Source organism: Bos taurus, chromosome 17, assembly GCF_002263795.3.
Source record: "Bos taurus isolate L1 Dominette 01449 registration number 42190680 breed Hereford chromosome 17, ARS-UCD2.0, whole genome shotgun sequence".
NCBI lineage: Eukaryota > Metazoa > Chordata > Mammalia > Artiodactyla > Bovidae > Bos > Bos taurus.
This window is the reverse complement of record NC_037344.1, coordinates 64039040-64051876: the sequence shown is the minus strand read 5'-3', so window position 1 is coordinate 64051876 and position 12837 is coordinate 64039040. Positions and strand designations below refer to the sequence as shown.

At 46.2% G+C, this 12837-nt stretch overlaps 1 protein-coding gene and 1 non-coding gene across 2 annotated transcripts in view; one reads left to right on the top strand and one right to left on the bottom strand.

The window, feature by feature from the left end:
* The window catches only part of SVOP (SV2 related protein), a 73035-nt gene that overhangs the window by 40496 nt on the left and 19702 nt on the right, over positions 1-12837 (bottom strand). The window contains 4 exon segments of the mRNA NM_001075441.1: positions 2796-2867; positions 6261-6359; positions 8035-8120; positions 10651-10811. Of these exon segments, the coding sequence (NP_001068909.1) occupies positions 2796-2867; positions 6261-6359; positions 8035-8120; positions 10651-10811 (418 nt within the window).
* Positions 1719-1791, top strand: TRNAG-UCC (transfer RNA glycine (anticodon UCC)). The gene has a single exon. It is a non-coding gene; the product is annotated as a tRNA-Gly (tRNA).

Below are 12837 nucleotides of genomic sequence, written 5' to 3'. Positions count from 1 at the left end.
CATCTGTTCTGCCTTTTAGATTGCTACCCCTCCCCCCTTTCCTTCCCTCCTTCCTTCCCTATTTATTAAGCAGCCCCTGTATACCCGGCTCTGGAGATAGAAGGCATAGATATTATGCACTCATTAATTTGCTCATTCAATGATTTATTTCACAATAAGCAGGTATTGAATGCCTGCACCCCACTCCAGTGTTCTTGCCTGGAGAATCCCAGGGATGGGGAGCCTGGTGGGCTGCCGTCTGTGGGGTTGCACAGAGTCGGACATGACTGAAGCGACTTAGCAGCAGCAGCAGCAGCAGTATGTCAGACCCTTAGGGATACTGATAATATACTGCTCATTCATTCAATACACAGGTATTGAACGCCGACTGTGTGTGCCGCACTAGAGGTACTGAAATGTGTCATTCATTTATTCACTCACTGGTTCACTGTGCAGGTACTGAGTACCTCTTGTGGGCCTGGCATTCATCCTTTGACTTTGCACATATTGATGGCCTACTGGTTGCTAAACACTTGGTTTTGTCCTGCGTGACAGCAGCCCACAGGACAGCCAGAGGCTCTGACTTCACGGAACTTTCATTTGCATTTTTGAAATCCCTGCCTCATCGTGATGCTGAGTTCTTACCATGCCCTACGGAAAGAGGTTGTTATTTTCATGTCCTCTTTAAAAACTGCACATTGAGGGCCAAAGGAGATGAGTGATTTGTCCAGGATCAGCTCCCTATTACCCCCGGTAGAGAACATACAGGCCTGATGCAGGCGGAATGCAGTGAAGACAGGGGACCTGGGTGAATGAAAGAGAACTTGCCCCGCCCTGCCAGCCTCAGCTCCAGCCAAAAGCTACCATCACAGAACGTGGGTTCTAAGCCACCAGATTACCCAGCTTTCCAAAAACCCACAACTCTTTTTACTTTTATGCAAAATATGGCCATTTTGAAACAGAGGCAACTGATTCAAAAATCCCATTAAGCACTGCATGGGATAAATTAAACACATTTGGGGGCCACCTTTGGCTCATGGCCAACCTGTTTGGAATCCATAGCCTGGAAAGGTTTCAAGCTCCCGCTCTAAGAAGCTGAAAGCCTAGCTGTCACTTGGATGCCAGGCCTGCAACCCCAGCTCCAGAGAAGTACACTGATCTCATTGCCAGGAGCACTGCTCAGTCACCTGCAGGGTTGCCTGACCCAAGCCCCTGGTACTCTCCAATCATGCTCGAGTATAGTGAAAATATTCACAGGAAAACCCGAGCATGTTCAGAACACTGAAATGAGAGGCCTGGTGCCTGCCAGCCACCCCTTTTTATTCCTTAAAGCTGACATGGTCCTAGAGCCTTTGAACTAGACAATGACCTGATCCCATTCTAAATTTTCTTGAGTCCCAATCAATAGTAGTTACCACCGATCACAGGCTAACCATGCATCAGTAAATACTGTTCTAAATGTATTATATACACATTCTTATTTAATCGTCCCAATGGTCCTGTGAGTTCCTACTGTTGTCAATCCTATTTTGCAGATGGGAAAACTGAGGCTTAGAGAGGGAGAGCAGCTTGCCCAAAGTTACCTCGCTCGACAGGGGGCTCTATGATATGAACTCAGGTGCGTGTGTCTCCATACCCACGAAGCCACGCACCCACGGTCACCCTTCCTTTCCATGACTGCCACAAGTCCCCAGGCTGTAGAAACTTCTGTAGGGATCAAAGTGGCCCACTGAGGGAATTCCCTGGTGGTCCAGTGGTTAAGACTCTGTGCTTCCAATGCAGGGGGCCCAGGTTCGATCCCTGGTTGGAGAACTAAGATTCCACATGCTGCACCAGGGAACTAAGATCCCACTTCTCAGTGCAGCAAAAAAAAAAAAAAAAAAAAGGTCGACTTAAAAAGAAGCGGCCCACTGAGTCTCCTGCAAAGTCACGCAGCAGAGGCTCTCACAGAAACCTCTCAGCTGGGCCAAGGCAGATCAAGCAGCTAGGAGGAGCTTCTTCGAGCTTGCCAAGGCTCGCCAGCTGTCTGGTTCGCCCTCTAGTCCTAGAGGAGTTCTGGGGAAGCTTTATAATTAGAGCCGCATCCATCCTTCCTGATATTGGGCCAGAGTTCCATGCTGGGGAGGAGAAGGCTCTACAATCTGGGGGCACTTTCTCTCCCTCTCTCCAGTCACACCAGCTTTGTGTTGGGTGTGGGAGTTAGCAAGCTGGTCAGAAGAGCTGGAGGCACCCCCTACAGGTCGCCCCCCAGGCTTCATCTGTTTAAGAGTAGATGAATGTTCAACTGATCTACTAAATTCTGGCATTCTATTCAGTAATGTCTCCCAGTAGCCCAGGTCAGGGTGAAGGATGTGAGCTCTGGAGCCAGATACACCTTCATCTTAGCACTGGCCTGGCCATATTTATTGGCACCATGAGCTTGGTGAATAACAGGTAATGGGAACTGAGGAAACATTTCCTCTGAACCAGGGACTTTCTGTACAAGGGTCATTTACTCCCCATAGGAGCCCTATGGGGAAGAATATTACTCTCCCATTTACAGATGAGGGAACTGAGGCACAGAAGGGTTAAGCACCAAGGGGATGGGGCTAGCACCACCACCAGCATCTTTTACGTTCTGAAACACACATGCTTGGGCCCCCTAGGGAGGTGTGATTTTTTTTCAAGAATCCACAACCTCATAGCAATGTCTTTCTTTGCCCTTCAATGTAGCTCTGAATTAAACTTCCACCAAAAAAAAAAGTTCAGTTGGCACAAGTTTTGTTGTTGTCAAGGAGATAACCCAGAGAACACAAGCTTAGGGGAAGTCGCCTTACTGTTTTTCTGCCATACTGGTCTGAGATGTTTCCCCAGAGGGTGGAGCTGGACATCATGCCGACAAAGACCACCTGTGGGGGCAAAGACAGCTTCTGTTAGACAGTGACACGGAGCATCGCAGAGAAAGGCAACACCGAAGTGAGCTTGCAGAGTCACACTCTTAGCAATAAGAATGAACCAAGTGTTACAGCTTCCCAGGTACCGCTAGGGGTAGAGAACCCACCTGCCAAAGCAGGAGACATGGGTCTGATCCCTGGGTTGGAAAGATCCCCTGAAGAAGGAAATGGCAACCCATTCCAATGTTCTTGCCTGGAGAATTTCTTAACAGTCCATAGTGTGGCAAAGAGTTGGACTTGACTGAAGCTCCTCAGCAAGCAAGCATTTCTGAGATCTTGTTAAGATGCAAACACTAGTCTGTGTGCTTCCTGTTACTGTTTAAGTCTCCCAACAACCCTGCGGGGTGGGTGCTGCCGTTATCCCCATTTCAAACATGAGGAAACGGAGCCTCAGAGAGGTGAGGTCATGTGGCCAAGTCCACAGGTGTTAGTCGTGCAGTCTGGGCTGGAGTCAGGCTGCCTGGCTGCACAGCTAGTTTTTTCCAGTTTCCTACAGAACCCAAGAAATGTCTTATGGCTAAGAAAATATTAAAGGTTGCAAGGAACTGAATACAGGAGACAGGAGGTTAGGATGGGAGCTGGAAGCCATGAGCAAGAGAAAGCATCCATGGAGCGCTCACTGTGTGCTGGGCAAAATTCTGGTTCCCTTGTTAGTCCTTGATCAGAGCTGAAGAGGTATGACTACTCATACCCATTTTATAGATAGGTAGCTTGAGGCTTAGAAGGGTTAAGGGGACTTCCCTGGAGGTCCAGCAGTTAAGACTCTGTACTTCCAATGCAGGAGGTGCAGATTCCATTCCTGGTTGGGGAACTCAAGATCCATGTGCCACATGGTACGGCCAAAAAGTTTTTAAAAAGAAAAAGAAGGGTTTTAGAAATCTGCTCTGATCCCAGGGAGGAGAGGGTAAAGACAGGTCTTAAGCCCAAGCAGGCTGACTAGAGCTTTCTTCACTGTTCTATCCTTTTGGAGCACTCACCAAGCGTCAGAGACCACACTGAATGTTCTCTACATTTGTTGCTATTGTTCAGTCGCTCAGTCATGTCCCACTCTTTGTGACCCCGTCGGACTGCAGCACACCAGGCTCCCCTGTCCTTCACCATCTCCTGAGGTTGCTGAAACTCATGGCCATTGAGTCAGTGATGCCATCCAACCATCTCTTCCTCTGTCGTCCCCTTCTCCTCCTGTCCTCACTCTTTCCCAGCATCAGGGTCTTTTCCAGTGAGTCAGCCCTTCACAAGAGGTGGCCAAAGTATTGGAACTTTTTACATACGTCTTACCAAATGTTTCCAGGAGCCCCACGAGGTGGGTGCTATTATTATCCCATTTTTCAGATAAGTCAACTAACTGAGGCCCAGAGATAGGAACAGCATTGCCTAGTGTGGGCTGAACCCAAAAGCATTCCTCCAGGCACGTCCTAGAGCCGTGGGCTCCAATCAGGCTACACAGAGGCATTCCAAGGGAAAGCAAATTTGGATAATTTTAAAGGAATTAATTTCCACACCCTCAACTTCCATAGAAACTCTTTCCCGAGAACAGGTTAGGGGGTCTCACCTGTTCCCGGCTCCCCTTCTCAACCACCCTGCCCCCACTTCTTCATACTCTGCCCCCCGTTGTACTCATAGCCATCGCTTTGAAGTTAAACCCTCTAGGCTGCCTCCAAAAGGATACCAATGACACAGATACAAATCCATTCGCAAGTCATCTTGATTCCAATTCCATTTTATTATTTTTAACCAAATTGCAGGAGAGGCTAATCAAGCTGTCAGCAAATTAGATCACTAAAAATAATTTTTCATGAACGACTGCTGTGTGCTCTTCAGCACGCAACTTGGAAGTTGCTGAAAAGAATCAAGTGGCGTTAGTTTACTGAGTTATCATAAAACTCCTTCAGTTCCTCCAGCAAAACTTTTTATATGTGAACAAAACCTTTCATATTCATGTCTATTCAGTAAAAATGAAAAATAGAAATAGCATTACAACTGAACCCTGTCTCATTTTGGCAACAGGCTTTCAAATTGTAGCACTGGAGAACACTCTTGAGAGTCCCTTGAACAGCAAAGAGATCAAGCCAGTCAGTCCTACAGGAAATTAACCCTGAATGCTCATTGGAAGGACTGATTCTGAAGCTGAAGCTCCAATACTTTGGCCACCTGATTGAAGAACTGACTCATTTGAAAAGACCCTGATGCTGGGAAAGATTGAAGGCAGGAGGAGAAGGGGACGACAGAGGATGAGATGGTTGGATGGCATCACCAACTCAATGGACATGAGTTTGAGTAAACTCTGGGAGACAGTGGAGGACAGAGGAGCCTGACATGCTGCAGTCCATGGGGGTCACAAAGAGTCAGACACAACTTAGTGATTGAACAACAATTCAAGAATATGCGACATAGTTGAGAAACACTCCATACTCCTCATCAAGAGGTGCGTTCCTGATAAAAGTGACTTATGTTTAGCAATTATTTATCAAAATTAATTATATCTTGTTTTGATCTGTTGTTTACTATTAAAAATTTTCATGGTTAACTTACTGCAGGAGAAACATCTTAAATCTTAGAGCGTTATGATCTCAAAAAATTAAAAACGATAATTGAAAATGTCACAAAAATTATAATGGGGTGACTGATGAAACTTTCAAGCCTAGTAAAATCTTACATTGCTTGCTTTGTAGCTCATCTGGTAAAGAATCCACCTGCAATGTGGGAGACCTGGGTTCGATCCCTGGTTGGGAAGATCCCCTGGAGAAGGGAAAGCCTACCCACTCCAGTATTCTGGCCTAGAGAATGCCATGGACTGTATAGTCCATGGGGTTGCAAAGAGTCGGACACGACTGAGCAGCCTTCACTTTCACAACCTTACATTAAGATAAAACTATATGGAGAAACTGAATGAAAATACCAGTTCAAGAAGAAAACAAGACAAGAATGAAGGGTTCTGCTTCATGCTCCTCCAAGCCTTAGCTCCAGGGAGCACCAGTTCCTACAGTTTACTGAACAGGTACTATGCTGTTTCCAACCCTGAAGTCACCTTCATGTGGAAGGAACTGGTGTCTCCTTTTTGGAAAAGCGAGGCTTATAAGGTTTATGTGATCCGATCAGGTGGGCTCCAAGTTCCCTGCAATTGAGCAGGATATCTGGGGCCCCCAGATGTGGTTAGAGTTGGCTGCAGACCTGCCAGGATACATGCGATGGAGAAGGGACGCTGAGGTCCTGGTGATTCCACTGAGGGTTTAATTCCTGTCTGCTGAGCCCTCGGCAGCAGCAGGAGGAAGTGGGGGGCATCCTGCAGAACACCCCCCTGGGGGACCAGAACTGAGCACGAGAGGAGAGGGCCACTGGGCTGCCTACCGAGGTCAGCAACGCCACCTGCCAGCTGGGCAGCCGCCACTCGCAGTGCAGCTGCGGCGCAAGGATGCTCAGAATCATCATCTCCATGGCGTCGGCCATCTGCAGGGAGCAAGCAAACACGTGAGGCCAGGATGCTGCCTGGATCGGGACGGCTGGCCCCTCACTAAAAATTCTCATGGTAACTTACTGCAGGAGAGAAGAATTTAAACCTTAGAGCCTTATGATCTCAGAAAATTTAAAACGATAATTTAAAATGTCACAAGTCCACAGTCCCAAGCGAGTGCATAAAAAAATCCCTTCGGACTCTCCTGGTGGTCCAGTGGTTAAGACTCCCCCTTTCACTGCAGGGGGCATGGCTTCAATCCCTAGGCCAGGAAGTTCTGTGTGCCACGTAGTATGGCCCCCCCAAAATTTTAAAATAAAATAAATCAATTAATTAAAAAAAGAAAAAAGAGAGAGACTCCCTCTTCTACCTTCTGCTGAGTGCCCAATCACCCATCAAAACACACTGAAAGCTCCAGAAGTTAAAACAGTGTGGTACCACACAGGAACTGATGACTAGACATTTGACATTCTTTGGGCATGTTTTCCCACATTTGAAAAAAAATTTAGGGACACTCCCTGAATGGAGTGGGAAAGTAGCATATTTTGAAAATCAGAAAAACATTTTTTTTTTTTTTAGAAAAACATTTTTTAGAGGTAGAGAGACAGTGATCTTTTTCTCTTGTAGCTCAGTTAAAAGCTAGTTTCTCTTTGGTCATTGTTCATGTAGAATTGTCAGTATAATTAACATTAAAAAGTGTGATCTTTTTAATTTAATTAAAACATACTAGGGAGCCTCAGTAATGAAACACTGTGGTACCTTTACAGGATTAAACAGGCAGAGAAGTGGAACAGAAATGAGAGTCCAGAAGTAAACCCACGTGGCCCCGGGAATGTGGTGGATGATAAAAGCCACTTTGCAAATTAGTGGAGGAAATGAGGTGGGGAAATTGATGACTGTTTGGAAAAACAGGTAGTTAAATCTCAGTTTTGCACTATTCATAAAAATCCATTTCACTTGTATTAATGGTCTAGATTAATGGCAGAGGATGAGATGGTTAGACAGCATCACCAACTCAATGAATATGAATTTGAGCAAACTCTGGAAGGTAGTGGGGATTCCCAGGTGGCACTGGTGGTAAGGAATCCAGCTGTCAACGTAGGAGATATAAGAGACTCAGGTTCAATCCCTGGGTCAGGAAGATCCCCTGGAGGAGGGCACGGCAACCCACTCCAGTGTTCTTGGCTGGAGAATCCCATGGACAGAGGAACCTGGTGGGCTGCAGTCTATGGGGTTGCAGAGTCGGACAGGATTTAGCAACTGAACAATGACAGTGATCTAGATACATCATTTGCTCTAGGTAGATCTGGCAAGGTTAATAAGGAATCACAAGCCCCTTGAAGAAGGCACATTTTGATCTGTGCATGTTCTTCTAGGGTGAGTCGCACAGATGACATTAGAATCTTAGAGTAGCCCTGAGCCTCAAAAGGTTGAGAACCACTTAATTAACCAGAAGCTTCAACTCCTCTTTGAGGGCAATTGTCAACCACACCCAACTCCCTCTAGGCTCAGACTTCATTATCACCCAAGGTCACTCAAACTTTGTCGATTGACGTAAAGACTGTAAGAGGAGGGAACCTTGTCCTCCCTTGTAGAGCATGGAAACCCAGTTGAGCAGCATGGCGTTCCTTGGAGACTGAAGATGACGTCATCGTCCCCAGAGATACTTACCCAAGCCAAGCCGGTGAGAACAGACAGCTTCCATTGAAATTTTCCAAAACCAATGGCTTCCACCGCATCTTCCACCATGAAAGTATCTGGGAGGAGAAAGGGGAGGGGAAGGAAGGAGTCAGAGCATTTTGTACTTGTCTTAGTTCCAGGGGGCGGATCTAGAGGGATCGCTGGCCAAGCTCTTTAAAGCAGTGCATGCTGCTTCTAGAACTTATCCTAGGAAAACCTTCTGGCAAGTGTGAAGTGTGCTGCAAAGTCCAATACAACGTGGTTTCTACAAAGGGAATAAGTGGACAGCCCAGAATGTCTATTGACAAGGAACTGGTTAAATTATTTTATGTATTATATATGAATGTTTATATATCTACATCCTAAAATACAACCCACCTATTAAAAAACGTGCAGATATAGAAAGATGCATACAATATATTGTGATTTAATTTTTAGAAAACAAAGTAAGGTGGAGCAGAGGAAGTCAGATTGAATGCCCATAGCCCGTCAATAGGATCGTGTGTCAGTACTCACTTTTTTGTGCATTTTGATCATATCCCAGTGCTTTCCAAATAAACACATGGTATTTGTGTGCTCAGAAAAAATTGAGGATGCAATTTAGAAGCTCACAAGTGGCTTTGAGAAAGACTAAAAGACAAATACAATGCGCTGTGCTAGAATTGATTCCTGTAACACCACTGCTGGGAAAACTGGGGAAATCTGAATAAAGTCTGGAGTTTCATGGAGGGTAATGCAGCAGTCTCAATTTCTTGGTTTTGACAAGTATGTCATGATTAGGTACGATACTAACTTTATGGGAAGCTGCATGAAGAGTATACCAAAAAAAAAAAAAATAAATAATGAACAAACAAAAAAGATTTTAAAAAAGAAAAAAAGAGTTTACGAGCACTCTCTGTGCCATCTTTGCAACTTTTCTGTACTTTTAAAATATTCCAAGACAAAAAATAAAAATTAACTGAAAAATAAAAATACTAAAGGAGCATGCTGGGTGGCCGTCCTGTGGGGGTGCCTCTGAGGATCTTATCTGCCCCTGCTGGGAGTTGTCATCTTATTGGAATTTCAATCATGAGCCTCTTACATCAAACATCATTTTCTCCTGAAGTATAAGCTGGTGTTCTCATACCAGCAGGGTCTGATTTCCTTCAATAATATTGAGGAGAAAGCAGAGTGAGTCCTGGAACGGCCTCAGTAATAAGAACAGTAATAGTAATAATAAAATTATATGTTTACTGGGAGCTCAGCGTGTGTCAGGCACTGCCCTAAGAGAGTGGTCCCCATCCTTTTTGGCAACAGTGACCTGTTTCATGGAAGACAATTTTTCCATAGACAGGGGCAGCTTTGGGGATCATGCAAGCACATTAGATCTATTGTGCACTTTGTTTTGTAGTGACCTCAGAGTATTCCGCCTTGACTTCATGGCTAGGTTCCCGCTCATATGAGAATCTAACGCCACTGCTGATCTGACAGGAGGCGGAGCTCAGGTAGCAACGGGAGCGATGGGGAGCGGCTGTAAAGACAGCGGAAGCCTGCTCACCCACCACTCACTTCCAGCTGTGCGGCCAGGTTCCTAACAGGCCACGGACTGGAACCAGGGGTTGGGGACCCAGGCTGTAAGAGCTTGCTGTACATAATCTCACTGAGTCCCTGTGACACCTACTAGTTAAAGGCTCAGTCTTAGCCCCATTTTTTAGAGGGGGACATGGACTTGCCCAGTGTCAATACAGCTGGGACACTGCAGATCTGGGAATTTAGCCCAGATCAGCCTGAACCCGAAGCCACTGCTTCTAACCTCTGCCTTCACTCCCACTCCAGTCATTGCCTCCTTAGATCTGCCAACAACAGGCCTCGGGCTCAAGCTGTTAATCCTCTCTCTGATTGGGAATCTGGGCCCTTTGAGGAACGAACAGAATGTTTTCATGCATCAGCATTATCAGGTGGTAAGGGGAGACCAGGTCCCCTATGAGCACTTCAAGTCTCCTTTAACCATCTCTACTCAGAGGGAGCACAAGGTCACAGGTAGGGATGTGGTCTCTGAGGCCAGATTTCCTGGGTGTAAATCCAGCTTGGCTAAGTTCTAACTGTGTGACCCTGGGCAAGATATGTAACCTTTCTGTGCTTCTGTGGCCTCTCCTGCAAAATGGGGAATATGACTGTAATAGTTCCAATTGGAACTGTTGTGAAGATGAAGTGGGTAACATATGTAGCATGCTTAGAACCGTGCCTGGCACAGAGTCAACCCTCAGCCTCATCTGTGGCTCTGATCACTGTAGTCATCTTTACAGTCACCATCACCACCATCAGCACCATCACCATCACCAGCAGCACCATCTCCTCGTCACCACCACCATCAGCCTCACCATCATCATTGTGGCTGCCATCCTCGGCCAAGTGTTAGTCGATGATGCTGACTGTCAGGGATGGTGATGCACCCTCGCCTGCTGAGAAAGCCATGCATGTCCAGCCCACACTGCCAGTGTCACCCTGGGGCCTCCAGGCCCTCCTACCAGCCCCTTCACAAGACCCTTCTGAGTGCCACCTGGAGAGGCAACTCTGGAGCCTCAGAGCCCCTGACTATGGCCTGCCCCAACTGCAGGGTCCCCTCACCGTCAGTGGGATTGGCAAACTCCTTGGGCACGGCCGCCCCATCGTCCAGCTCCACGGCCTCTAGGCCTGCACGGACCCCTTCAATCTGGACCTCATGCTCTCCCGAAGCCGTGTCGTCCTCTGACCTTGCACTCTCGCCTGTACGACGGAATTTCACCACCCTAGAGGAGAGAGCAAATCTGGTCATGATGGCTAGAACTCCTCCTCGACGACCTTGCGGTATAGTTGTGCCCAAGACAGGTGAAAAGCCTTCACTTGTGGTCCAGAGAGTTCTCTCATGGTCCATGAATGGGTGAAAGAGGTAGAGGCTAGCATTTCTGTTGAGTTGGGCTGTGGGGAGAGTGACAACTTTAACAGTTATGTATCAGGGCTGTCTAGTACAGTTGGACAGGTTGGGCACTGCACAACTCCAGGGGGAGCCCTATTCACATAGTAAGCCATGTGAATGAGGATATCTTTGTTCTAGACCTAAATACCGTTTGGAAACATATGTGTTTCAGAATTTATACTCATTGTCTATATCTAATGTAAATAACCATTCAACTTCAGCTTCTTCAGCGTTACTGGTTGGGGCATAGGTTTGGATTACTGTGATATTGAATGGTTTGCCTAGGGAACATTTCATGCAAAGATGGGCTCGATAAAGGTCAGAAATGGTATGGACTTAACAGAAGCAGAAGATATTAAGAAGAGGTGGCAAGAATACACAGAAGAACTGTACAAAAAAGAGCTTCACGACCCAGATAATCACGATGGTGTGATCACTCACCTAGAGCCAGACATCCTGGAATGTGAAGTCAAGTGGGCCTTAGAAAGCATCACTATGAACAAAGCTAGTGGAGGTGATGGAATCCCAGTTGAGCTGTTTCAAATCCTAAAAGACGATGCTGTGAAAGTGCTGCACTCAATATGTCAGCAAATTTGGAAAACTCAGCAGTGGCCACAGGACTGGAAAAGGTCAGTTTTCATTCCAATCCCAAAGAAAGGCAATGCCAAAGAACACTCAAACTACCACACAATTGCACTCATCTCACACGCTAGTAAAGTAATGCTCAAAATTCTCCAAGCCAGGCTTCAGCAATACGTGAACTGTGAACTTCCTGATGTTCAAGCTGGTTTTAGAAAAGGCAGAGGAACCAGAGATCAAATTGCCAACATCCGCTGGATCATGGAAAAAGCAAGAGAGTTCCAGAAAAACATCTATTTCTGCTTTATTGACTATGCCAAAGCCTTTGACTGTGTGGATCACAACAAACTGTGGAAAATTTTGAAAGAGATGGGAATACCAGACCATCTGACCTGCCTCTTGAGAAACCTATATGCAGGTCAGGAAGCAACAGTTAGAACTGGACATGGAACAACAGACTGGTTCCAAATAGGAAAAGGGGTATGTCAAGGCTATATATTGTCACCCTGCTTATTTAACTTTTATGCAGAGTACATCATGAGAAACGCTGGGCTGGAAGAAGCACAAGCTGGAATCAAGATTGCCGGGAGAAATATCAATAACCTCAGATATGCAGATGACACCACCCTTATGGCAGAAAGTGAAGAGGAAATAAAAAGCCTCTTGATGAAAGTGAAAGTGGAGAGTGAAAAAGTTGGCTTAAAGCTCAACATTTAGAAAATGAAGATCATGGCATCTGGTCCTATCACTTCATGGGAAATAGATGGGGAAACAGTGGAAACAGTGTCAGACTTTACTTTTGGGGGCTCCAAAATCACTGCAGATGGTGACTGCAGCCATGAAATTAAAAGACGCTTACTCCTCGGAAGGAAAGTTATGACCAACCTAGATAGCATATTGAAAAGCAGAGACATTACTTTGCCAACAAAGGTCCGTCTGGTCAAGGCTATGGTTTTTCCAGGGGTCATGTATGGATGTGAAAGTTGGACTGTGAAGAAAGCTGAGCACCGAAGAATTGATGCTTTTGAACTATGGTGTTGGAGAAGACTCTTGAGAGTCCCTTGGACTGCAAAGAGATCCAACCAGTCCATCCTAAAGGAGATCAGCCCTGGGCGTTCTTTGGAAGGACTGAGGCTAAAACTGAAACTCCAATACTTTGGCCACCTCATGCGAAGAGTTGACTCACTGGAAAAGACTCTGATGCTGGGAGGGATTGGGGGCAGGAGGAGAAGGGGACGACAGAGGATGAGATGGCTGGATGGCATCACCAACTCGATGGA